Genomic DNA, 25,959 nt, shown 5'->3' with positions numbered 1-25,959 from the left:
AACGGAGAAAAGGGGCTCCTCAAGGGGCTTCCACTCGGCCCCGCTGGAAAACAAGCACCTTTGCTGGCTTTTTGGAGTGCTGGGGTCCTGCAAAGGTGCCCCATCCCTGGAAGTGTCCCAAGGCCAGGCTGGACGGGGCTTGGAGCAACCTGGGATAGTGGAAGGTTCACATTTCACACATTTTTTTCCTTCCAGGCTGTGCCCTATGTGACAACAGGAAAGTGTTTGTACATATCCAAAAAAACCCTCACGAGCTCTATAACTAAATGCCACACAAGCAGCATACACACATTGAAAGGTTCAGAGAGACAGAAGCTTAAAATAAAAGTTGTTATTTTACGTTTCTTGTGACTGTTGAAATGTAGAACGTTTCACTCCGGATACCACGGAGGGAATAAACCCCAGCATCATCACCTCAGATTTCAGCTCTGGGTTAGAGAATGCAGACGGTAACATTGTAGAACGTTCATAAAAATACCTAAAAAGTTAATTTAAAAATAGCTTTGTAAGGTATTATTTGTTTATAAGGCATTATTATTTATAAAGCATTATAAATATATTATAAAAGCTGTTGTCTACCATTACTGGAGAGCTCTGCTGGTGTCAGCGTTCACTTCGTTAAGTGGTTGTAATAATAATAATAATAATAGTATAAGAAAAAATATTAAAATATATCTCAATATGTATAATAAAAATAAAATAATTATTATAATAATAGCTCAGTGTAAATAATCACCTGCAGTGATCATTTCAGCCGGTTCTGACACCGACCCCTCCCTTACCAGATCACCTCTTCTCACGCACTTTCCATATTTCAGTTCTAACGCCACCTGCAGCACTAATGCTGCATGAGAAAGACACAGTAACAAAGGGTGTTAAATAGAAAATACTTCATTTCATTCTTCTGATTTTTTTTTCCACTGGGATTTTGCCTTTCCACCCGAGGAAACTCTGGCTGGCTCAGCTCGCTTTGCACTTCCAGCAAAAAGTCTTCCCGTCCCACTCCAGCCGGCCGTGCCCTTCGCATCCCTCTGACACCCGAGGGTCCCTGGGGACAGGCTGGGCTCGCCCGCGCTTCCCCGCGGACAGCGGGATTTACCATTTCCCGGTGATTCCCGCTGGTTTTGCCGGGATTTGGTCGGTGCCCAGGCGGGACGCGCCGGAGCGCTTTGGGCGGCGCACCGGGAGGCGGCGGAACCTTGAGGGGGAGCACCCGGAAGTGGCGGGAGGTTCCGGTCGGGCATCTCCGTGATGGCGGCGCCGCTGCGCGTGTGGGTGAACGGGACGGGACGGGACGGGACGGGGGTGGCCGCGGGGGAGGAGGCCGCTGAAGCTGACGCGCGGTGTCCCGCAGGCTCGCGTGTGGCGACGTGGAGGGGCGGCTGGAGACCATCTTCGGGCGGGTCCGCGCCATCCAGGCCAAGAGCGGCCGCTTCGACGTAAGGCCGGGGGGGCTGGCGAGAGGCGGGGGGTCCCGGGGGGTCCCCATTCCCGGGGGGTTCCCGTCGCCTTGCCGGGATGGCGGGGCTGGGACAGTCGCAGCCGCAGTGTTGTGACAGTACAGCGAAGCGTTGTGTGCGTTCTGTCTGCGCTCCAACGGCAAAGGTTGCCTTTCCCGGTGTTTTCAGATGCTCCTGTGTGTCGGGAATTTCTTCAGCTCTTCCTCAGAGGCGGAATGGGCCGAGTACCGCACGGGGGCCAAGAAAGGTAAGGAGGGAGGGTGCTGTCCCTCGGGATGCTGGCACTGCTTCCCAGCCCGCCGTGGAGTGCAGGAGCAGCGGTTGGGGGGTGTCAGATCAGTCACACCTCAGCAGGGAAACCCCACCCAGCAGGGACAGAGGGGTTCGTTTGGAACCAAAACTCCTTTGTGTGGATTTCACTGCCTCTGTGCTCCGCTGGTCGTCAGCATGGCCTAGGGAATGTCCCTGGTTTTAGGGCTGTGGATCATTTTGGAGCTAATCTTACATAGGCAGGGGAGGCAGTTGTAGTTAGAGCAGAGGTTGTGCTCTGCCTGCAGCTGTGGGAACTCCAGGTCTGGGGACTTGTTCTGCAGGAAGGTTCCTTGTCCTGCACTCGGTGCTCCTTAGCATTGCAAGGGTGGGGTGGGGGGTCTGGCTGGACAGGCTGTCCTGCTGTGATTCCTGGGAAGTGTGGACTGGGCCTCTGCTGGGGCACTGGAAGTAAAGCTGACTGACTGCAGGAGGTTTTCTCCCTCAGCTCCAATCCCAACCTACGTGCTGGGTGCCAACAACCAGGACACCCTGAGCTATTTTCCGGACGTCAGCGGCTGTGAGCTGGCTGAGAACATCACTTACCTGGGTAAGGCTGCAGGGGCTTTGGGATCAGGGAGCTGCATTTGCCTCCTGGGGCTTTCACAAGTGTTTTCTGATCTTCCCATTCAATATCTTCATTTTTCTGGAAGTGTCCCTGGCTCAGTGGGTGCTGTGTCCCTGGCTCAGTGGCTGCTGTGTCCCTGGCTCAGTGGCTGCTGTGTCCCTGGCTCAGTGGGTGCCGTGTCCCTGGCTCAGTGGGTGCTGTGCCCCTGGCTCAGTGGGTGCCGTGTCCCTGGCTCAGTGGGTGCTGTGTCCCTGGCTCAGCGGGTGCCGTGTCCCGCAGGCCGGCGGGGTGTGTTCAGCGGCTGCTCGGGGCTGCACGTCGCGTACCTGAGCGGCACGGAGGCGCAGGAGCAGCCGGCTCCCGCCCACAGCTTCAGCGCCAAGGACGTGGCAGAGCTCAAAACATCCCTGTTATCCACCCCAAACTTCAGAGGAGTGGACATCCTGCTGACCTCCCCCTGGCCCAGAGACGTGGGCACCTTTGCCAACAGCGCGGTAAGTGGAGCGTTTCCTGGTTTCTGGGGGATTTGACAAAGGATTCCCTTTTGCTTGCTGTGGCAGTTTGGGCTGTTGGGCCGTCTCATGAGTGCATGAGACAGCTGGGAGTAAAAAAAGAACAGTTTGGTTCTTCAGAAAAGAAGGACTGAAGGGGAGGAAGATTTGTGAAGCTTCATGGGGTTTTATCTGTCCCTGCCTGGAAGATCCAAGTGAGGGGCCTTCACCTGATCACAAGCGTTGCTCTGATTTCAGTTGGTTGCAGCTGCTGTTGAATGAAGCTGCTGCTCTCTGAGGAGGAATGCTGTGCTCTAAGCACCTCCAGTACCACTTGACATCAAGTCATTCTTTTTTCCCCCCTTCCAAACTTCTGAAGCGTTCTGGTGTTTATTTCCTCGAGTATCAGTCAGCTGGTCTGGTTGTTCCTCCATCTGGACTTTGAGCATGTTGTTTAATTTGTGTCCAGTTTTGTGTTGTTAATGTTCCTTAGCAGAAGGGATTTTCCAGTTGTGAGTTCAGATGATCTCAGACCTTCCTGGAGAGCAAGGCTGCACATGTGGCAAAAGGACATTGTTTGCTCTCAGTTTCTTCCAATGTCCAAAAAGATGCTCAGTGTAAAAGCATTAAGAACCTTCCCTGATCTTGGTCTTATCTTATGCATTATCTTGTAAGATGATATATGCATATCTTATAAGATTCCCTTATGCACTGAGATCCTGACAAACTTGGATTGATGAAACAAGTGGATGCAAACTGAATACACAGAGTGGAATAAATGAGTAGGCTCTGGTTGGCAATAAAAGGTCAAAGCCTCTGGGCTTTTTTCCCCCACTTCCAGGGAATGGCAACCACTATACTACACATCCAACATGTAGTTCTGTATAAAACTGTTTCTTTTCACTGCACTCTGACAGGTTGAAGTAAAACTTGGCTTGTATTGTGCAGGGAGAAATAGATACCAAGACATGTGGCTCCAAGTTGGTATCAGATCTGGCTGCAAGTCTCAAACCAAGGTACCATTTTGCTGCCCTGGAGAAGGCCTATTACGAAAGACTTCCTTACAGGTTTGTAAAATCTTGTGAAATCTCCTTTGTTTTCTAATAAGAGTTCTGTTTTGAGAGAACACTGGAAGGCTGGTGTGCTCTCTGAGTATCTTTTCAATGCTTCATGTACCTGTAGAGCCATGTTTTGCTTCCTTACAGAAATCACACAGTGCTACAGGAGACCCCACAGCACGTGACCAGGTTCATTGCACTTGCTGATGTTGGCAATACAAGCAAGAAAAAGGTACTGACAGCCTTGAATCTTTCTTCTTTTGTCAAGTACAGTTGTAGGGCAGTAAGCCCAGCTTTGGCCAGCTAAAGGACAGCGTCAGGACTTGAAAGCTTGGCTGAAGTGGAGGTGTCTGTCTCACTTGAGTTATAGGTACCATTAGCCTGTTATGTCAGAAGGGTGAGGGCTGCAGGCACAAATCACCGAAAATAACTGATTTCTGGGATGGGAAGGGGCTGTTTGGTTTTTTTTTTAACCTGTTTCTCTTGTCCCCTTATGAAAGTTACCAAATATTGGTGCAAAAGGACAGGTTGGCAGTGGTGAAAAACTTGCAGGGTTCAGAGTTAAGAAATTCTGGCCACAGTGGTGAAGTTCACTCGGCTGCTGTCCTGCAGACGAGGAGTTCTCTGGCGTTCAAAACATACTGGTTTTTTGTCCTTTGGCAGTCCCTCTCTCTCATTCTCATTCCTCTAGTAATCAATGCATTCAGCATAAAAGTAAACTCAAATAAAATTCCTAATAAGCAACACAGAGGAGAAGACTCTCCCATTCCTGAGGCTGAGGGATACTCCAAATGAGTAGTCAGGGAGTAAATTCCCCCAGCTGCTCGCAGTGAGTAACTGATAACAGAAAAGGTTCTGGACAGAAAGAAGGCCTGGAAACAGGCAAGGATCAAGGTTGTGTCTCCATCAAGTAGGATACACTGGTGCTTTTCAAAGAGATCTTTCCTTAAAGTGAAAGCAGCGCCTTGGGAGCGCTCCATAAACTCCTGGTTGCACTGGGTGGGACCCTGGCACAGGGGGGGTGTTTTCCCACGCCCTGATGTGGTGAGTTGTGCTGGTATGTGATCCCTTCAGAGGTGCAGTCCTAGCCCCTGAGCCCCCTGTGCTTGTTGCAGTACCTCTATGCCTTCAGCATCGTGCCCATGAGCTCCATGGACCCCGCGGAGCTGGTGAAGCAGCCGCAGGACGTCACCGAAAATCCCTACCGGAAACTGCGCAAGGAGGCTGCCAGGGCCAGAGCAGAGGTACCGCCCCGGGCCCCTCCTGTGTGCCCTGGGAACACTGGTTGGCTTTCCCCTGGGGAGATCTGTGAAAAACTGCAGGGTTCTGTGTGAACTGTTTGCAACACCCCAGCTGTAGGGGTGCGATGATGGGAGGTGGTTGGTGTGCCCCTTCTGAAACCGGCCGTGTCCTGGGCTCGTCCCACAGCGTGGCCAGGGCAGGGCAGGTGATGCTGCACCTCTGCTCTGCTCTGCTGAGACCCCACCTGCAGTGCTGCCTCCAGCTCTGGGTCCCCCAGCGTAACGAGAACGTGGAGCTGCTGGAGCGGGTCCAGAGGAGGCCATGGAGATGCTTCAAGGGCTGGAGCACCTCTGCCCTGTAGCCAGGCTGGGAGAGCTGGGGTTGTTCAGCCTGGAGAAGAGAAAGCTCTGGGGAGTGGCCTTTCAGTCTTAAAATCTTCAGCCATCAGAAAGGTGGGGACAAGATTTTTTTAGTAGGGCCTGTAGCTACAGGACAGGATGTCAAGTCTGCTGCATTACTTGGGAAGCTCAGTTCATTCTGTTCCAGGATGTTCAGGAGGCATTTCTTCACAGAAAGGGTGGTCAGGCATTGGAAGGGGCTGCCCAGGGAGGTGGTAGAGTTCCCATCCCTGGAGGAGTCCAAGGAGCAACTGGATGTGGCATTTAGTGCTCTGGTCTGGTTTACAAGGTGGGGATCAGTCACAGGGTGGACTTGATGATCTTGGAAGGGTTTTCCAACCTTGGTGATTCTGTGATGTTGATGCTTTTCAAAGGTGGTTCACACCTCTGCAGGAAAAATCTTATTCCTGGCTGTACTGTCACTCTCTGGGATGCAGATCTAACGGGATTTGCTTTTCATTTTCTGTACAGGAAGAACCAGCTCGTCAGTTTTTCTTTGACTTGAACAAGCATCAGGGAAAGAAACGTCCCTCAGATGGGAAACAGGGAGGGGACTCCCAGCCTAAGCAAGCCAAGAAACCCCGTAAGTAGGAGGCTGTGTTTTTCCTGAGCTCTTCCCTGGAGCCTTTGGATCGTGTCCCTCCACCTTCCTCAGGCTGCTGAGCTGGATATGTCAGTTTGCCAGGGAGCTCTGTCACCACACCAGGCACTGGGGGAATGCAGGAGGATGAAGGGACTCTTGTTTCCCAGGGAAAATATGTTTCAATAGGTGAAAGGAGAGTCAAAAGCATAGTTTTAAAGCTCATTGGCCCGTGGTGGTTGTGGTTGGGCTGATGGCACTCACCCTCTGAACCAGACTGGCTTCTGAATGTGACAGTTGGCAGTGTCACAAAGCTCAGCTCAGGTATCGCAATTTGGGTGTGAATCCAGGTGTTTTGGTGTGTGAATAGGCCAGAACTGACAAGTGTGTTTGACAGCCTCTGCCCTTGTCTGTACCCAGGCAGTGATTTTACCTCAGTTTGATTTGTTTGTTTTAATTTACTGGTGCTTTCTTATTAGTGAGCTGTAACTACTGAACTCCTGGAATCAGTGCTCTTTCATTAGGTTAGAGCACTCCATGAGAATGGCAGTCAGCAGGGTGTGACTTCACCTCCTCTCTTGCTGGAATTTCCCAGAGGCACCAGTCTCCTGACCAGACCTGCTTCCAGGAGCTCTGTCCTTCTGACACCTTCAGCACTTGATCACCTGGGAAGGGTGGCTGGAAAACAACAGCTCTTCTGTGTTCTGCCAGATATGCCTCGTGCTAATCCTTGTTTCCTTTCCCAAAAAGCACAGCCCACGGGGCCCTGCTGGTTCTGCCTGGCCAGCCCGGAGGTGGAGAAGCACCTGGTTGTCAGTATTGGCACACACGTAAGTACCCGTGGCAGTGTAACATACCAGTCTCCAATTTGGAAAAACCCAAACAAACTTTATTTGCAATCGCTCTTGGGTTTGTTTTCAGTTTCTTTGTATCTCCCGTACAAAAGACACAAGTATAAACTCTTAGAAGTGAAGCGTGGCCCAGTTTTGTTATGGCAGCAGAGCTGGATTCTGGTGTCAGAACACCTTTTGCTGTGCCAGCCCTATGTTACCATCTGGCAGAACGTTTCCAGCTGGAGCTCAGTGTAAACTGGGACCTGCTTTGGCAGCAGGATGTCCTGTCTGGAGTTGTGCAGGATCTCCCTGGTCCCAGGTTGGTTATATACAGATGAAACAGAAGATACCTTCCAAGTCAACATCTCAAAGTACATCTTGGAGATTAATTCAGTCATTGAATGAATGATTGATTCATGCACTTCACTTAAAGCTGTTGCTCCTCTATAGCACAGTCCACTTCAAACTGCTACAGGGACAGGTTTGTCCACAGGCTTAATTTAAAATTTTAGATGGATTTTTGTGTCAGAGTTAAGAAATTCTGGCCACAGTGGTGAAGTTCACTCAGCTGCTTTCCTGCAGACAAGGAATTCTCTGGTGTTCAAAAGATACTGGTTTTTTGTCCTTTGGCAGTCCCTCTCTCTTATTCATCTAGTAATTAATAAATTCAGCATAAAAAGAAACTCAAATAAAATTGCTAATTAACAATCCCTAATAAGCAACATAGAGGAGAAAGCTCTCCTGTTCCTGAGGCCGTGGGATACTTGGAGTGAGAAGTCAGAGAGTAGATTCCCCCAGCACGGTGAGCGTGTGCTTCTGGCAGGGAGTAACTGGTGTGTATTGTTTCACTCTAGTGCTACCTTGCCCTGGCCAAAGGGGGCCTGTCCCCTGACCATGTCCTGATTTTGCCCATTGGGCACTATCAGTCAGTGGTGGACTTGTCCTCAGAGGTGCTGGAAGAAGTGACCAAGTACAAGGCTGCCCTAAAGGAGTTTTTCAGAAGCAAGGGAAAGAGATATGTCCTATTTGAAAGAAACTACAGGAGTCAGCATCTGCAGCTCCAGGTACAGTTTGGGTGTCAGCCTGGGAGGATATAAAATCGCCCTGAGTACAAACCTCACGTGAGGTGAAAGAGTCATTCAGGGGTTCGTTGTGGTGGTTTCTGTGTGTGGCAGGTCTGTGACTGTACCAGAACTGTCCCAGAACTACCACAGAGATCAGAAAGGAGAAGGCAGTGCTGAGAACTTGAAGCTTTCAGTTTTCAGCAATTTGTTCAGCTCCTACAGAAAAAAAATCTCATAAGTTTAAGCCTGTAGAGATGGGTGGTCACCTGTCTCGTGTGATGAGGCTGAGCTGTACTGAGGGGCACACCAGCCCCAGTGATGCACTGATGGCTTTCTGCAAGGGCCCTCTTTGCCTTGTCTTCATGTCATGGAAATGCCCTCTCTCTCCAGGTGATTCCTGTCCCACTGGACCTCTGCACTTCTGAAGACATTAAAGAGGCTTTTATCACACAAGCACAGGAACAACAGATTGAATTGTTAGAAATCCCAGAGCACTCGGATATCTCGCAAGTATGAGGCCACATTTCACCTGTTCTTTCCCTCTGTCCTGCTTAGGCTCCTGTTTCCCTCTAGGGTTCCTTTGTGGGGTAGGGTTAAGCTGTTGGAGGCAGAGCCTCGTAGACTTTATTTGGGGATGTGCCAGATGGATTCTGCTCAGATACGTTGTTTAGCCAAAGATTATTCCAAGCTCTGTGTAGGGCTTGCTGGATTCATTCCTTCTGGTGCCAAACACCAACTCTTTTCAGCACATCAGGTAGTTTTAGGTTCTGATTTTGACAGGCTGATTTCTCAGCTGAGGAATGGGAGTGTGGCCTCTTCACTGGCTTTTCTTCCTCTAAAACTGTGCTGTGCTAGTCCAGGGTGACCCAGCTGAGGTTAAGAGTGACCAGACATGCCTGGTTCTCTCTAATGGCTGCAGTCACTGCAGAATTAAACCACAAAAAATATTCCAGTAGTGCCCAGGGTGCATCATCCACTGGTGCTCCCAGAGGAAGCGACCCATCCCTATGGAAGGGACTATTTGAACTCCCACCATCCCTCTCCAGCAGGTCTCTCTGAGGTGCCTGTGAAGAGGTACCTTTCCTCTCTGAAGAGAGGGAAGATAGGACACACCTGCTCTCTTCTTAGAGCCAGTGTCTCTTCCCACCTTTGTGCATGGAATGGGTAGTCAGGCACTGGAAGGGGCTGCCCATCCCTGGAGGCATCCAAGGAACGTCTGGATGTGGCACTCAGTGCTCTGGTCTGGGTGACAAAGTGGTGATGGGTCCCAGGTTGGACTGGATGGTCTCAGAGGCCGTTTCCAGCCGAATGGATTCCGTGATTCCCACCGGGTCCCGCCGTGCTGTCCCCCGCAGGTGGCGCAGCCGGGGATGCCGTACTTCTACGTGGAGCTGGACACGGGGGAGAAGCTGTTCCACCGCATCCGCGGGCGGTTCCCGCTGCAGTTCGGCAGGTGGGTGCTGCCCCCGGCCCCGGCCCGGCGGCGATGTCGGCACGGCGGTGACGAGGCCGCGGTGCGGTGTGCCGTGGTGTGCCGTGGTGTGCCGTTGCTGACGGGCGGTGCTGTGTCGCTGTGTGTGTCCCGTTGCTGACGGGCGGTGCTGTGTCGCTGTGTGTGTCCCGTTGCTGACGGGCGGTGCTGTGTCGCTGTGTTGCAGGGCGGTGCTGTGTCGCTGTGTGTGTCCCGTTGCTGACGGGCGGTGCTGTGTCGCTGTGTGTGTCCCGTTGCTGACGGGCGGTGCTGTGTCGCTGTGTCGCTGTGTTGCAGGGCGGTGCTGTGTCGCTGTGTGTGTGCCGTTGCTGACGGGCGGTGCCGTGTCTCTGTGTCGCTGTGTTGCAGGGCGGTGCTGTGTCGCTGTGTGTGTCCCGTTGCTGACGGGCGGTGCTGTGTCGCTGTGTGTGTCCCGTTGCTGACGGGCGGTGCCGTGTCTCTGTGTCGCTGTGTTGCAGGGCGGTGCTGGCGAGCGCGGCGGTGCTGGCGCAGCCGGAGCGCGCGGACTGGCGGCAGTGCGCGGCCCCGCGGCCCGAGGAGGAGGGGCAGGCCCGCGCCTTCCGCCGCGACTTCCAGCCCTTCGACTTCTCCCTCCGGGACTGAGGCGGCGCTGCCGGCGGCGGCCCCGCGCGGGCCGGGCGGTGACGCGGCAATAAAGGCGGAGAGCGGGAGCGGCGGCCGGGCCATGGAGCGGGGCGGGCCCCCCGCCGGCCCCGAGCGGGCCCCCGGCGGGGCGGCGCTGCGCGGGCACCCGGCCGGCGCCTGCGGGCCCTGGGAGATGCGCGACCGCCTGGGCACCGGCGGCTTCGGCAACGTGTGCCTGTACCAGCACCAGGTGGGGCCGGGCCGGGCGGCGGGGGGGGCACGGCCGGGCCGGGCCGGCTGACGGCGCTGTGTCCCGCAGGACTCGGGCGACCGCGTGGCCATCAAGTCGTGCCGGCTGGAGCTCAGCGTCAAGAACAAGGACCGCTGGTGCCACGAGATCGACATCATGAAGAAGTGAGTGCGGGCGAGCCGGCCCGGCACGGCACCGCGGCACCGCACCGGCACGGCCGGGAGAGGGCACAGCCCCGGCACAGACAGCCCCGAACCGGCCGGGAGAGGGCACAGCCCCGGGGACAGACAGCCCCGAACCGGCCGGGAGAGGGCACAGCCCCGGGACAGACAGCCCCGAACCGGCAGGGAGAGGGCACAGCCCCGGGACAGACAGCCCCGAACCGGCAGGGAGAGGGCACAGCCCCGGGACAGACAGCCCCGAACCGGCAGGGAGAGGGCACAGCCCGGGGGTCAGCCCGTGAACTGACCGGGAGGGGGAACAAGCAGGGCCTCGGCCCCCGAACCGGCCGGGGAGTGGGACCGTGGTGCGGGGACAACCGGGGACTGAGCTGCTGAACTGGCCGAGAATGGGGAACAACAGGCGGGGTTCAGCCCCGGGACAGAGCAGGAGAGGGGACAGCTGGTACAGCTGGTGGTCAGTCCCTGAGTGGGCTGGGGAGAGGTGCCCGTACCCTGCGGTACGTTTGTTTTAGCAGCTGGAGGGCCTGGAATTGCTTTTATTCTGTCACGCTCCCGAATGTAAAGAATAAACTCTCCTTATACTTTCTGGTGAGAAGCTCCATCCTCTGTGCTGCCCAATATCCCTCTCCAGCATGTCACTGAGGTACCTGGGAACCACAGCTGGCCAAGTTGGACCTCACTGAAGTGTTGGGATCTCACAGAATGGTTCCTTTGCCCTGTGAATTCCTCCTTACTTTTGAGAGAGGTCCTGGAGCAGGGAATGCTGTGTCCCACTCCTGGGAGCAGGGATGCTCTGAGCTGCCCTCCCCAAGGCCTGCAGTGCCCCTGCTGTTTAGGGCTTTACTGAGCTCCTGCTGTCACTTTGTCACCCTCACCTGCTCCCTGTGTGCCCTGACACTGGGGGAAACCACTTGCAGGGAACCTGAGTTTGTCAGTCAGGGCTTGGTGATCCCTGTTGTGGTTGCTGAAAACAAGCACTGAGCCACACAGCTACAGCTGCTCCTGTGGGTGTACACAGAAGTAATTTGTCTTCATTCCCATCTGGATATGTCGTTTATTCCCAAGAGCAGCGTAAATTAGAGACAGTCAGGAAATAGCTGTTAGAATTCAATTGGATAAATTAATTAATCCTTCCCTCTGTAGTGGATTTCACCTGCCCGGTGCAGTGACACGGATTCCTACAAAACCCCCTTTCCCAGGGGGAATCTGGCCCCACATGCAAAAGCAGGCACACATATGTAATGACTTTGCCAGGAATGTGCAAGAATCCAGAACTTGAGCCTGGATCCTCATCATCAAAGTCCTGTACCTTGACTTTGAGACACTGTGCTCATCCCTGGTTTGTGTATTCCCAAGGTATGGATTTTATGCACTTGGATACCAGTGGGTACTAGTCAAAGAGAACACATCTGGGGAACAGAGGCTGTCCCAGGAACATAAACCATGGTTGGACTGCAGTCTTGTCTCACCCTTCCAAGGGAGGGGGCAGAGTTCTCACCCAGCTTTCCGTGTGCTTAGGTTGAACCATCCCAACGTAGTAAAAGCCTGTGAAGTTCCCGAGGAGATGAACTTTCTGGTTAACGACGTTCCCCTCCTGGCCATGGAATATTGCTCGGGGGGTGACCTCCGGAAGGTAACGGCTGCTCTGCTTCCAAGGGGCACCAAACCAGGGGCAGTGACACTGTGTGTGCCACCAGAGCCTTTGCTCTCCAGGGACAGGCGTGAGGAAGTAAATGTGAGGTGGGGAGAAAAGCCACACGTGGGAAATGAGGCTTGTGTTTTAGAAAGCAGAGGGCAATCCAAGGGGCAGATACTCTTTTATCCTGGTGGAGTGTGTCATTTCCATACCCTGGGTGCTCATACCCAGCATGTTTGGCTTTGCTGCAGTGTGTCTCCCTCTCTTTGGAATCTGGTCTGGTTTGGATTCACATGTATCCACTGTTATGGTGCTCTCAGCACAGGGAAGGATCCTGTTAGCCCAGGACTGGGACCTCCAGGGCTTCCAAGCCTTTCCTGCTGACTGGGAACTGCCATTCTGCAAATTGGCAACATCCAAAAAGAAAGGAACCTTTCAGCAGTTCCCCAGGCAGTGGGTGCATGGCCCAATAGAGTTTATGCTCCCTTTCCACTGCAGCTGGATTTAGGAAGCAGCAGTTTCTACAGGGGGAAAGCAGCAAATCCCTGTCACAATTTGCTTGGAAATTGCCTCACCTACACACTCAGGAAATTAGCTCTACTTGCAGTGTCTGATTATTTAATTTCTAATGAGCCCTTCAGTGTTGCACAGATGCTGGAACAATGGAAGTAATGGGCTTCATTTCATTGGATCCCTGTAATGCTTTGTTCATTAAAGGAAAAAAAAATAATTTTTTTTTTTTATTTGTGATGTGTTCTTTAAATCTTTCTCTTGTTTGGCATCATTTGTGCTTCACATCACTAGTAATTTCTCATCATGGTACCTCAGAGGTACCTCAGTCATCTCTAAAAGCCTCAAGTGCAGTCAGAGTCAGAAATTGCTGAAGCTGCTTATTGACAGTTCATTAAGACTGATTGGGGGATGGAAAATGTTGTTCTTCTCTTGCACTGTGGGTCTAAACATGTTTTTTTTTTTATTGCAGCTGCTAAACAAACCAGAAAACTGCTGTGGACTTAAGGAAAGTCAAATCCTTTCTCTGCTTAGCGACATCGGTGCGTAGTCTCATACCTTTCCTGTGGGTTTTTTCGGGGGTTGTTTTGGGGTTTTTAATGTGTAATGGCATCTTGCTTTTTCAGCTGACTGTGAAAAGGGAACTGCCAAGAACAGGGCGTTAAAACAAATCAGGTTTCTATTTCAGAGGAAGGATTTGGTGTCCCTGGAGTTAACAGAGACCAGAAACTCACGCTAGTGATGTGCCTGTGGAATGGGACTGGAGAAGCTGTGGTCAGGTGTAGGTGACCATGACATTAATGTTTTGTTAAGGTCATGGTTTTCTGTTCAAACCTCACTTCTGCTGATGCCAAACCTGTTATCACTTGAAGGAATGCAATTTTACAAGGCAAAAAGCACTGACTGATGTGAGAAGTGCCAGAGTTGCCCTGTGGCATCTCTGTGCAGGGTTGGCTTAGCAGGAGGGAAATTCTGTTTGTTCAGGGTGAGGGATGTCTGATACCACGTGGATTTGGGATTCTGCAGTTAGGAAAGGGAGCAGGCAGGGTGAGAGGGGCTCCAGATGACAGCAGTGCTCACAGGGAGCAATTGCATTTGATGCCTTTGTGTGCCTGCTTTAAAGCCATTCCCCAAGGCTGGAGTGAAAACCTTCCTGTGACACACACTTGAGGTGTTTAATCACATACCTCATTTGTCAAGCTGTTGAGCTGTAGCTTGCTTAATGCCATAAGAAAATCAAAGATGTGAGACTTGAAACTGGCCCTCCTGTCCATGGGGAAGTGCCTGGCCTGGCCACCTGGACACCCTGGGAAGGAGGGGGATTGCCTGATGGAGGGTGATGCCAGAGTTTCTCCAGGAGCTAGGCTTTCCAGGAGAGCTCCTTGTTTTCTCATTTCTCTACAGATAATTTGTAGGAACAGAGCTAGTTTTGGCATGAGAAAGCATTTTGGAGTACTGGCCTGGACTTCTGTCCTTGCAGTGCTCAGAGGGCTTCCAGTTGTGTCCCTGAACTAAAGAGCAGCTCTGCTTCCTTCATCTTTGTTCCCCTTCCACCCCCAGAACAGGGATTGTTTCATCATAAGCTGAATGTCTTTGCTATGTCTTTGCAAAGATGTGAAAATGTAGTGGAGAAGAAATGCAAGTTTGAAGCTGTTAAATGTGTGAGTGGTGGTAAATCTTTGAAGGTTGGGGACTTGCTCCCCAATATTGTATTTTATCAGATGTATCTTTAATCAATGTGAGTTTATTTTCAATTAAATCAAACATGTCTTTCAGGTTCTGGTATCCAGTATTTGCATGAAAACAGAATTATACACAGAGATTTAAAGCCTGAAAATATTGTTCTTCAGGATGAAGGTGGGAAGGTAAGTCAGGTGGCCTCTGTCAGTGGTGTCTCCCTTGTAATTTCTGGGAGTTGTCACACTGAACTGGACTGAAAACTCAGCTGTGAATTTACTGTCAGCTTTAACACTGTCACGTGGTGAAGCCCTGCCACGGACTTTCTCCAGAATTTCCATTCTTTCCTCTTCTTGATTGTATGCTGTGGATTGTATGCTGTCACTGTGCAGATTTTGGGTTGTTTGGTTGTTTTTTTCTTGGCATTTGCTCTTCTGATGAACTGTTAAAACTGTCTGCAGATTGTCCACAAAATAATAGACCTGGGATATGCAAAGGATCTGGATCAAGGAAGTTTATGCACTTCGTTTGTTGGAACATTACAATATTTGGTAAGACTTTTTTTTTTCAGTGTCACCAGCTCTAGAGCTTGGCCCAGCCAAGCCCTGAAACCTCCAAAAATGGAGATCCTGGGGAGCTGTCCCCAGGGTGTCCTTTCCTCATGTGCATCGTGAACCTCCCAGATGGGTGTCTGGGGCTGTTGCCCCTTGTTGCATCACCTGTGGCTTCCAAAGGGAGTTTGATCCCATCCATCCCTTCCTGTGCCACGACTGGGGGCTGCTCTCACCCCCTAGCCAGACCCAACAAGTCCAGCTCCCTCCCATCTCATGGGTTGGCTGCTCCAGGCCCTGACCCACTGGACAGCTGAAGCTGGAGCCACACCTGGACACAGCTTTGCCTCTGCAGAAATGCAAGGAAATACCACGGTCAAAGTGTCTTTTTATGATCCTTTTTAGGCTCCAGAACTCTTTGAGAATAAATCCTACTCGGTTACTGTTGATTACTGGAGCTTTGGGACGATGGTGTTTGAATGCATTGCAGGATTTAGACCTTTCTTACATAATCTACAGCCATTCACCTGGTAAGACACTTACCCTTGGGGAGGTGCTTGTATGTTGTGTGGTAGCCTCTGGTCATGGTAACTCCTTCACAAGCAAAATTTCAATCAAAAAAATACAGTTATAAACCAGTCTGTGTGTCAGAGGCAGAAAACAGGAAGCTCAGGTTTCTGTTCCGAGTTTGTTTCCTAAAGCTGCTGGACACTGGCACTTTTTGCTGCTGTCACATTCAACTGCCCCCTGACAAAAGTAACACTGCCAGCGTGTCCACAGAGGATTTTGTTTTGCAGGCATGAAAAAATCAAGAAGAAGGACCCGAAGCACATCTTTGCCTCGGAGGAGATGAACGGGGAGGTTCGGTTCAGCACCCACCTGCCACAGCCCCACAGCCTCTGTGGGTGAGTGTGTCCCTAGCACAGGTGACCACTTTGGTCCTGTAAACTGAGGGCTCTCCCTCCTTCCTCCCAAGCAGGGAGGGCTCCTCCATCTTCCTCCTCAGGAGTGTTGAAAGCTCCTGGCAAGCTGCTGTTTGCTGTTAAGGAATAGCCCACGTGGCTCTTTTTTTGGTGTTTTGGGCTCTCCTGTGCCCAGTTTGTGAGTTGATGGCAGCTCAGAACTCTGTGTCTGCTTTCTGCCCTTTACCACAAGGCCAGTGAGTAACATCTACCTGATAACTTGATGGTATTGAATCTCATGAACCAAGAACTCGAGGGAGTTTCTCCATGGAAGCAGAGGCTGTGTTGGGAAAACTGCTGCAAGCGCAGGGCAGGCCACAAAGATGGGCAGAGCCTGTTGAATAGAGCACTCAAGAAGAGGCCCAGGAAGTTGAGCTGCCTCAGTCTGGTGAAGAGAATATCTGCCTTCCCTTCCTTACAGCCCCTCTGCTTCAGTTTGATTGTAGAACCCATGGAAAATTGGCTGCAACTGATGCTGAATTGGGATCCACAGCAGAGGGGTGGAGGTTCGGATCCCGAGACCGGTCGTCCAAGGTGTTTCCTAATAATGGATCACATCCTGAATTTGAAGGTGAGTGAGGGTTGGTACTGGGTTTAAAGGCCTTCTGAAATCATCCCAGAGGACAGGAAGGGTGCTCAGTGCAGCAAAGCTGTAATCCTGGCTTCATCCAGCTGCAGGGTCACGAGGAATGTTTTTCAGGAAGCGAATGCAAACACAGCCTGTCTGGTACATCTGGAAGGCAAAATATCACCTGCAGTATTAATCTCTAGTTTTACACTTGGAGTAGAAGGATGACCCTCTATTACTGTCTCATCTTGGAAAGGGCTCACCAAGATCAAATCAGGGTTTAATATTTACTAGTAGCAGTTTTCCTGAACTTCCCTATTGGTGCTGTGACTCCAGATGTACTGATGTACTACAGTAGTAGTACCTGGAGTAGAACAGAGGTGGCATTCACCTGACTTTTCCCCTTGGAGTCATTACTGGAGCTCTGCTGGAGTAAGACTAGCTGAGGCAAGCATGTGTAGAAGCAGGAGGGTGGTTTTGTCCCTGTTCTTTTGATGGCTTTTGAAGGCTATTTGATTGTCATTTTCTCTGACATTAGAAGTTACAGGCCTGGGCTTTGAGTTTGTTATTACTCCTGAATTGATGATTGCAGTAATTGAAACTCAAATGATGCTCTAGTTCTGACACGTTCATTGCTATGTGCTCCTTCCCAAAACTGCTACATGCTCCTTCCCAGGCTTCCTTTGGCTCTGATATCCAGGGACTTGTAACCTCCTTGTACTGTTCTTACAGATAGTGCACATCCTAAACATGACCTCTGCCAAGATCGTGTCCTTTCTTTTGCACCCCGAGGAAAGCCTTCATTCCCTTCAGAATCGGATTGAGTTTGAGACTGGGATAAGCACTGGAAATCAGGAACTGCTGTTGGAAACAGGGATTTGCCTGGACCCTCGGAAACCTGCTTCCCAGTGTGTTATTGATGGCGTGGTAAGAGTCATTCTGTTCAGTTCATGTCTTTCCCGTTCTCAGGGAATTGACAATCTTAGGGAAGATACATTGCCTGAACCTTCTCCCACAGGAGGTAATTTGCTCTGGAAGTGTAGTAACTCTTAAGGCCTTTTACTGGGTAATGTAAGCAGATTTCTATAGTTAGATTCTGCCTAAATACTTAAGTAATTGTTAGCAAAGCGTCCTTTCTTTCTGTGGGATCAATAAAATCAGTTTTTAAGGCACTTAATAAGAAGAGAGTGCCCACAATGAGTAGTTCATGATGTAACCAGGACTCTCTGGGTTAGTAGGAGCTGTTTGGGGTTTCTCTGTTTTATCTTTTCTTCTCTTGTTCTCCCCAGAGAGGCTGGGACAGCTACATGGTCTATTTGTTTGATAAAAGCAAAACTGTCTACGATGGCCCCTTTGCTTCTCGGAGTCTGTCTGACTGTGTGAACTACATTGGTGAGTGTGCTGCACAAGTGCTGTTCCTTGTGGGAAGTCAAAGAATCCACCTTGGCCTGATGACAGAGCCCTGGCATCTCCAGGGTGTGCTTTTAGACCACATGTGGAAGCTGCTTCTTTGCTTGCTGCCTCCCTTGCATGTCTCCTGAGATGACAGAAGTCATCTGCAGGACCTAATAAACCCCTCTGAAGGTTTATATATCCCAAATATATCTGTATGAAGGGCCTTGTGTACCTCTATGAAAGAAAAGGTAGTGACAGGGGACAGGAGATGTCTGCTGAGATCCTGCATGTAAGGAAATGCCTTGTGACATGCAGTGGCTGTTAAGTAGTTTTATTTTCACTGGTCTGTCTGCACTGGTTTTCCTCATCTCCTTTTAGTGTCACTCAGGTTTATTCTGATGGGGTTTTTTCCTGTGTTTTGGGTTGTTTTAGTCTGGTGAATCTCATTGCATTGTGCTGAATCTTATGACATATTTCCTGATATCCCAATGTACTGACAGTTCCCATCTCTCTAGGGGAACACACAAAGTCCTGCATCTTTTCCCCTAAACATCTACCTCAGGAGTCTGGGAGGAAACGGAAACAAGATTGGAAGGTGTCGGGACAATTGATTAAATGAAGTGATTAAATTTGCTCAGAGTTTTTGGGACAAAAACCCTCCTGGTGTTTTACTGCCCAGTAGCAGGTTGTCACACCCCTGAGGAGCTGTGACATGAAAAGCTTATACACACACTTAAAAACTGAGCAGAGCTTACCTGGCTTGACCCCTTAGCTCAGGCACCTGCAGCAGGAACGAGGGGTGCTGTAGGCACTGGAGTCCTTTCCTGGGGTGGTTGTTTGCCTGTGTTTGTCTGTGCTCAGTCCAGGACAGTAAGATCCAGCTGCCGATCCCTCAGCTGCGCAAGGTGTGGGCAGAAGCGGTTCACTACGTGATCGGCCTGAAGGAGGATTACAGCAGGCTCTTCCAGGGCCAGAGAGCTGCCATGTGAGTCCCCACTCAGCCACAGCAGTCACTGTGCTGCCAGCACAGACTCTGCTGGCATGGACATGTGTGTCTCAGGGAGTTCCCGAAAGTTTTACAGCCCTCTGCTGTTCTGTACCTTTACATTATAAAACATTCTCGGGCTGGGAGCTGGTTCCACTCCAGTTTTACTGTGCAGTGCCTGACATTGAGAAAAAAACTGGAATATACTCAGAGACTCACAGAATGGCTGAGGTTGACTTCTGGAAGTCCTCCAGCCCAGTCCATGCTCAAGCAGGGTCACCTAGAGCTGGCTGCCCAGGACCACATCCAGACAGCTTTTAAGTATCTCCAAGGATGGAGACTCCACAGCCTCTGTGGGCAGGTTGTGCCAGTGCTCAGTCACCCTCCCAGCACTGGAGTTTCCTTGTTTTAAGTCCAGCTTAACCTGTGCTGTCCTTGTTTCATCCGTCAGGCTCAGCCTCCTTCGGTACAACGCCAACCTGATCAAAATGAAGAACAACATGGTCTCAGCATCCCAGCAGCTGAAGGCAAAGCTGGAGTTCTTTCACCAGAGCATTCGCCTCGACCTGGAGAGATACAGTGACCAGATGGCTTATGGAATATGTGGGTATTGGGGAATGCTTGCCTGGAGACTTTCTGATGCTGGAAAGGGTCAGACTGACAATGGTGGGCAGCAGTATGGGTGTATTTTAGCTCAAGTGGATGCAGGAGAAGGGTTTGGCAGAAGCAAAGGCAGGAGGATAAAAAACAGACCATTTTTGGAGACCTTCAGTACAGTGAGGCAGGTGGTCAGCTGTTCCCCACTGAGAACAGGAACATGGGAGCATAAATAGTGCAGGTGATGTGAATGTTTGCTGTTTATTCCCTCAGGGTCTGATTTCTTTGGAGTTGTCCCTGGGCAGCAAGTGGAGGGCAGAGCTGCTGCCCGTGCTGACAGTGGAAGGGCCTCTGTGCTTGGTATCCAGAGGTGCCATTTGTCAGGATGGGAGATGGGCTGAAAAAGCACCAGCTGCAGTTTTAATGTCCCAGAAATGTCTGGATCTTACAAATACTGTTCAGGGGAGAATAGCAAGATTTGCATATAGTTTGGATTATATGGCTAAAAACTGCAGCTTGAGCCAATAAAATGATGACTGGGCTGAAGGATGATGATGGAAAATGGAAAGACTCAGTGAACTGGTTTTGGACAGTCTGTGTTCAATCAAAAGTGGCAGTTGTTGAGCTTAATGGTGGAGTTTAAAGACTCAGACTCGTTTTAGGGCAGTGATTGCAGTGGAATCCCACCAAAGGGTTAGTGTGTGAGTTAAGGTGAACACAGAGTTGCAGCTTTGCTTGGAGATTCAGCATCATTCTCTTTGTGTTCAGATTCAATGGATACGTGTAAAGTCCAGGTCTTGCTTTATTTTTGTGTCTGTATCCTGTTAAAAATTAGCAACTCTTTTCTCTTAAGCTTCAGAGAAGATGCTCAAAGCCTGGAAGGAAATGGAAGAGAAAGCCTCTCAGTGTGCACAGGTAGGAGCACAGACAGAATGTTCTGGCATTCTGCAAGTAAATATGCAAATTAGTTTTTAATAAGAGTCATCCTTAAGAAAGTTAGAGCAAAACTAGAGTTTTTGCATTGGCTCTCACAGTAATACAGAGCACTGTGATTAATACATAAAAATCCCAGGCACCACTAGGAAGACAATAAATTACATGGCTTATTTCTTGCCTCTATGTAGGAATAGACTGGGTAGTTCAGGTTCTGGGTTCCATTGCCTGTCTTCTTCTAAGTCAAAAGGCTCTTGGAGCCCTGACTCTGCCTTGCTTATATGATGGAGATGGGGGAATTGGGATTCCCACCTAAATTTTGCCCATTAGCTCTTTAAATCTTATTTCTCCTTGTCAGGAAGCAAGAAAGATAAAAGGGAGGCTGCTTCTAGCAGAATAATTCAAAGCTGTCCCTGGCTGTTTTCCAGACAACCAGGAACCTCAACAAACATTTCCTTTGCAGGCCATCAGAACTATGTTCTGTCATTCACACTGTGTCCATTTGTCAGGCATGGAGAATGTTTCACTCTGGGATACACAGGGGTATCTCAGTCTGTTTGGCAGGCAGCTTAACTTGTGTGAGTTCCAGACACACAGAGAGATGATTTATGAAGAAACTGATTTTTCTCCTCCACTGTGGTGGACAGAAATTTGGATCTAGGTCATACCATGCACTGAGAACAGCCACCTCAACTATCGTAGCAGCTTTTCTTTCTCCTAAACTCTCCAAGGAGGCAGCCCATTGTCCAAACAGGTGTTTTGGGGATTTTTATCTACTTGACTGCTCTCCTCCTTCGGTGTGATCTGAAGCTCCATTTTCCCATTAGGCTGAAGATATTGGGTATCTGGATGAGCAGATCATGGCTCTGCACACAGAAATCGTGGAGCTCCAGAAGAGTCCGTATGCCAGGCGCCAGGGAGAGGTCATGGAGAGCCTGTAAGTCCTCTGCTGCTTATTTTTATGGCACAGAAATGGATTTTCTGCATTTTTAGGGGCTTTTTTTCCCCTGTTGCTGGTTGCCTCAGCGCTTTTGAAATGCAAAGTGCCAGTGCAGAGTAGTGTGTGATTGGTTCAAGATCATTTTGTTACTGGAAGGGAAGGTCCCACCACTTGTGGGACACTTCTCTGTCACTGACCTATGAAACCTCATCTCACAGGAGGCTGTGGCAAAGATATATCTTGATCTCATCTCAGGATTTCCTTTTGCTTTGGAGAGGGGTAGTGTTGAGTGAGAAAACCATGAGATCATTGTAAAACCCTGCTAAATATCTTCAGTGTATTTTCAAAGCAAGGGTAGATCACTTGTGGGTACTTGACTGTTTGGAAAGTGGATTTTTTTTTGTTTGTTTAAAGTATTAAAATAGGAAAGAGCCAAGTGGTATTACTGATCTTGGGAAGACACAGGAAGCAGTTACTGGGTTGCTGCTGAGAACACAAGGGGTGATTCTAAAAGAGAGGGATTGAACAGCCACTAAATCTGCTGTTAGTAAGAGCTCTCTGGAAGGACTCTGAGTGTTCAACATGCCTGCTCCTGGCATGTTCTCCCCGCTCCCTCTTGGCTAAGTTCCTTTTCATCCACGTGTAGCTGCAGCAGCAGCAGAACTGGTGCCCAGGGCAGGAAGTGGTAAAGGGGAGAAGCCACCCCTTGCAGCAGCAGCCCAACATTCAGAGCAGCTCCAACTAATTGTGAACCTGCCTCCTAAAACATTGCTTTTTAAGCAATTCCACCACTGCAGCCCAGGGTCAGAGCTGGGAAACTGCTGCTTGTTTCTGACAGGCTGTGAGTTAGAACAGTGAGGATTTGTTCAAGGCTGGAAGTTTCAGTGTTTGGCTGCTTTTGAAATATTTGAAAGAAGTGACGTTTATTTAATGGGAAGAAGAGAAACAGTGTCTGTCCTCTTGTCTGTGACACAACTGTCTCTTTCCATTTGCAGAATATGACTAAGATTCAAGCAAAGAAATGCAGAACAGGAACAAGAATTTCTCAGGCAGTTGTGCAGTTACAGTTACAAAAATGAAGTTTAATAACTAAGGATACCAGGGAAAGAAAACACAGCTGGGGCATGTGGAAATTTATAACTGAAAATAACCTCCACCTGGTGTGGTTTTCTGAGAAGAAAATGCCTAATTCAGATTAAAAAAGAGAGACAGCTTTTAGGGAAGTGTTGGATTCCATCACAGAGAGCACCCCTGTGTCCCAAAAGTCATGCTTCTCCTGTAGGAGAAGGTGGCAGCTCCAAGGTCTGAAGTTCAGAAAGGCATCACTTCATTGCAATGCTTTTTTTCTTGAGTCCCCTGCTTGTTTGACATGTCTGAATCATATTCTTCTTTTTCAAGGGAACAGAGAGCCATAGACTTGTACAAGCAATTGAAAACAAGACCTCCAGGTATGGAAGGAGATGGTTTAAAGACTGTTTCACACTTGTACCCCACGATTAATTTTTCTGACCCCGAAGGCAAAAAATACTGTTTGATTTGACTGATGTGGTGGTTGCTGGCCCTTCCAGATCATGCCTACAGTGACAGCACAGACATGGTGAAGATCATTGTGCAGACAGTCCAGAGCCAAGACCGAGTCCTCAAGGAGCTCTTTGGCCATCTCAGGTACTTTATGCACACAGAAAACGCCAAACATGCAACCTGTGGCATTTGTAGCTTTGTAGTAGGAAAGGAGAGTGAAAATCATAGAGGTCAGAGCCCAAAACTCCATCCATGTTTCTTTAATAACTTAGTATTAATTCTGCTTCTCTGTGTTGAGTTTCCACTTTTTCAAAACTTATAACTGGTGTTTATAGATAATAGGGCAGGGGATGAGAGTGGAATGGCTTGCACTGTTAGGATCCAGGAGTTCACTAAAATGAGTGTTTGGGTTGGCATTGAAATCTTAACTTAAAAAAAGAAATAGTGTAAGAGCTGAGAAGATATCACAGGGATTTGTTCATTGAGTCTTTGGGTATCTTGAATCCCAAGGTGAGGCTTTTGATTTTGCTACAGGAGCAGGGAACTGACTCTGTGTTTGGTTTTCATTCTAGCAAGCTCTTGGGCTGTAAGCAGAAGATCATTGACTTGCTTCCTGAGATTGAAGTGGCTCTAAATAACATCAAGGAAGCTGACAACTCAGTGATGCAGATGCAGGGAAAAAGACAAAGGGAGATATGGCATTTGCTGAAAATTGCTTGTGTAAGTAGCTCTTGGATTGTCTGTTTGCTTTTCCTTCCAGGGCAGAGCCAGGAGACATCAAAGGAAACTGGGAGGAGACCAGAAAGGCAGAACTGCCACACTAGGGTCGATTTTTTTTCCACAGAGAAGGGCAGTGTGAGATGGTAAAAGCAGAAGCTAAAGAGGTGCTTTCCTGCTTAGTTTAGGGTGTTTTAAGACTGTACTGCTCAGTTTAGGGTGTTTTAAGTCTGTACTGCTCATTTTGCATTAGTTACAGAGCCTCTCCAGCTGCAGCCATCTCCCAGTTCCCACACGGGAGGGCTGTGTCTGTGTTACTAACAGTGCTCCCGTGTAACCTACAAAAGAGTGAACCCTAAATCCTACCTTTGTCCCTCACAGCCGATGGATTTGTGTCTTCCAGACCCAGAGCTCCTCCCGATCCCTGGTCAGCTCCAGCCTGGAAGGGCCGGCCTCGACTCCCGCAGCCGCGTGGCTCCCGCAGGGCTCCTCAGGGAACGCCCCTCCCCACCCTCTGTCCTCGCTGGCAGCTCCCCAGGAAGGGTAGGAATGCTGGGGAAGGAGAACTGCAGGGAATCAGCCTGGCTGTTGTGTGTGCACACACTCCCCAACCCTCCCTCTGCTGCTCAGGGGCCTGAGGGCACGGCCTCTCCCCTCCACCCAGGGCATCCCGTGGGCTTGGGATATGCTGGGAAGGCAGGTTTTGACATCCCCTGAAGGATAAACTGTCCAGCTCCTGACTGGAGTCACAGTAACTCACCTCTGGCAAGTCCCAGATAAATCAGGCCATGTTTAGTCCTTCTTAAAACTGCTGTGATTTCAAGAAGTCTCAGTTCGAGTGGAGGTCTGAAGTTTGGGTCAGTCCTAAGCAATCCATCTGGTTCAGTATCCAGGTGGGATTTTTATCCTTCCAAAATAAGCTTCAGGAGCCCATATGTTACTAATGCTCTAAAAAAAAATCAGGAATTTGGTTGAACTCTTTCCTCAGAAACCACCTCCACTCTCTCTTCCTGAGCAAGTTCCACACACCACTCTCAGCTAAAGCACTGTGCTATTCATTTCCTGAATGTTCTTCTTTTATTTCCTATGTCATGTTGCTCTTCCTTGGGGTTGGACTTGCTTATCCCACCAGGGTATCTCCTACCACTGCAGAGGACTATAAATCAGCTTATTGGGGTTGTTTGGATTTGGGTTTGTGGGTTTTTTCACCTTCTGATGTTACTTTTGGTGGCTGAAATCTTGTCATCTTTTGCCTTTTTTTTTTTTTTCCCTGCAGGGAAAATTTTGCTGATGTGATACAGGAGAATGTGAATTACCTGGAACTCTTCAGCAGCATCCTGCAGGAGGTGAGGCAGGAGCAGAACAGCATGATGGTAAGTCTGGTGGGGAATCGGGAATTTCCCAGGTCCTGGTTTTTAGGAGCCACATCAGGGTGCTCTGGGGATGTGGGGAACTCCTTGAGCAGGAGGAGGGAGCACTTGGTGCTGGTGTCAGCTGTTCTCTGGGACTCTGGGCTGGTAGATCTTGCTCGGAATGCTGGTTGCATTCCCAGCTGGAGAGTCCTGGTTTGTGTCCCAGCACTGGGGTGAGCAGGGTTCACATTTCCAGAGCCCTTTTGGGTGATGAACAAAAACTCTTCTCGTGGCAGAGTTGGGACTTTAGAGAGTACTGAGTACCATGGAACAGTTTGGGTTGGAAGGGACCTTTAAAATCCATCCAGTCCCACCCCCTGCCAGGGGCAGGGACACCTCCCACTAGACCAGGTCGCTCCAACCTGGCCTTGGACACTTCCAGGGATCCAGGGGCAGCCACAGCTTCTCTGGGCAATCTGTGCCAGGGCCTCCCCACCCTCCCAGGGAAGGATTTCTTCCCAATATCCCATCTAACCCTGCCTCTGGCAGTGGGAAGCCATTCCCCCTTGTCTTATCACTCCAGGCCCTCATCCCTTTGTGGTGAAGTAACCGTTCTTTAGGGCCAGCAGAAAATCCCTGCCAGCCTCCACCATTCTGTGCTTCTGGGATTTAGGGTATGCTGTGCTTTGTTAACTCCTGGGAGCATTAAACAAGACCTACATCCAGCAGCTGGATCCTGCACTCAGCTGTTCCCCTGCTTTCCTTGCAGAGTTTTGACTGGAGCTGGCTGAAGTAGCCACAGGAGCCGAGGTGCTGCATCTCCCAAGTGCCTTCTGTGTGGGCCCCGGGCCGTCGGTCACCGTGTGTCCTGTAGCCTTTGCCGAGCTGCTTCCGGAGGTGCCGACACCTCCTGGGCGGGGATTTCACCTCAGTGCCTCACCCACCGGCTGTGCCTGCGGGGGAGCGGCGAGGGCCCGGCCCGCGGAGCGCCCTTTGGGCGGGGGACGCGGGCGGGTGCCGCCGCTGCCGCGTGTCGCATGAATGTATAGCGCGTGTATATGTAATAAACCGTGCGGACGGACGGACGGACAGACAGCCCGAGG

The 25,959-nt window shown here is 50.2% G+C and overlaps 2 protein-coding genes, 1 long non-coding RNA gene and 1 other non-coding gene across 4 annotated transcripts; 3 read left to right on the top strand and 1 right to left on the bottom strand.

Annotated features, from left to right (window-relative positions):
- The first annotated feature begins 1,172 nt into the window (after positions 1-1,172).
- CWF19L1 (CWF19 like cell cycle control factor 1) lies at positions 1,173-10,098 on the top strand. The gene is made up of 14 exons (XM_051799684.1): positions 1,173-1,271; positions 1,355-1,439; positions 1,629-1,707; positions 2,218-2,319; positions 2,617-2,831; positions 3,777-3,895; positions 4,034-4,118; positions 5,002-5,130; positions 5,998-6,109; positions 6,857-6,936; positions 7,794-8,003; positions 8,394-8,513; positions 9,359-9,456; positions 9,954-10,098. Exons 1-14 carry the CDS (start codon positions 1,252-1,254, stop codon positions 10,096-10,098), a joined length of 1,599 nt encoding a protein of 532 aa, XP_051655644.1. The 5' UTR covers positions 1,173-1,251.
- Positions 8,088-8,227, top strand: LOC127477257 (small nucleolar RNA SNORA12). The gene has a single exon (XR_007906906.1). It is a non-coding gene; the product is annotated as a small nucleolar RNA SNORA12 (small nucleolar RNA).
- LOC127476636 (uncharacterized) lies at positions 9,616-10,017 on the bottom strand. Its single transcript, XR_007906686.1, has 3 exons — positions 9,881-10,017; positions 9,699-9,850; positions 9,616-9,642 (listed from the first exon to the last, which is right to left on the bottom strand). It is a non-coding gene; the product is annotated as an uncharacterized LOC127476636 (long non-coding RNA).
- Positions 10,099-10,156: 58 nt separating the features above from the next.
- Positions 10,157-25,951, top strand: CHUK (component of inhibitor of nuclear factor kappa B kinase complex). The gene is made up of 21 exons (XM_051799626.1): positions 10,157-10,330; positions 10,400-10,494; positions 12,031-12,145; positions 13,131-13,200; positions 14,435-14,523; positions 14,797-14,886; positions 15,292-15,416; positions 15,684-15,791; positions 16,284-16,419; positions 17,149-17,343; positions 17,706-17,808; positions 18,673-18,796; positions 19,248-19,399; positions 20,247-20,308; positions 21,154-21,263; positions 22,665-22,714; positions 22,835-22,931; positions 23,360-23,507; positions 23,908-24,047; positions 24,781-24,877; positions 25,626-25,951. The coding sequence occupies exons 1-21, from the start codon at positions 10,181-10,183 to the stop codon at positions 25,650-25,652; spliced, it is 2,283 nt and encodes a 760-aa protein (XP_051655586.1). The 5' UTR covers positions 10,157-10,180; the 3' UTR covers positions 25,653-25,951.
- The last annotated feature ends 8 nt before the right edge of the window (positions 25,952-25,959 follow it).

The sequence above is a fragment of the Manacus candei genome, unplaced genomic scaffold (genome assembly GCF_025592945.1).
Source record: "Manacus candei isolate 608988 ecotype Guabito, Panama unplaced genomic scaffold, ASM2559294v1 h1tg000050l, whole genome shotgun sequence".
Taxonomy (NCBI): domain Eukaryota; kingdom Metazoa; phylum Chordata; class Aves; order Passeriformes; family Pipridae; genus Manacus; species Manacus candei.
This window is presented reverse-complemented; position numbering and strand designations above follow the sequence as displayed.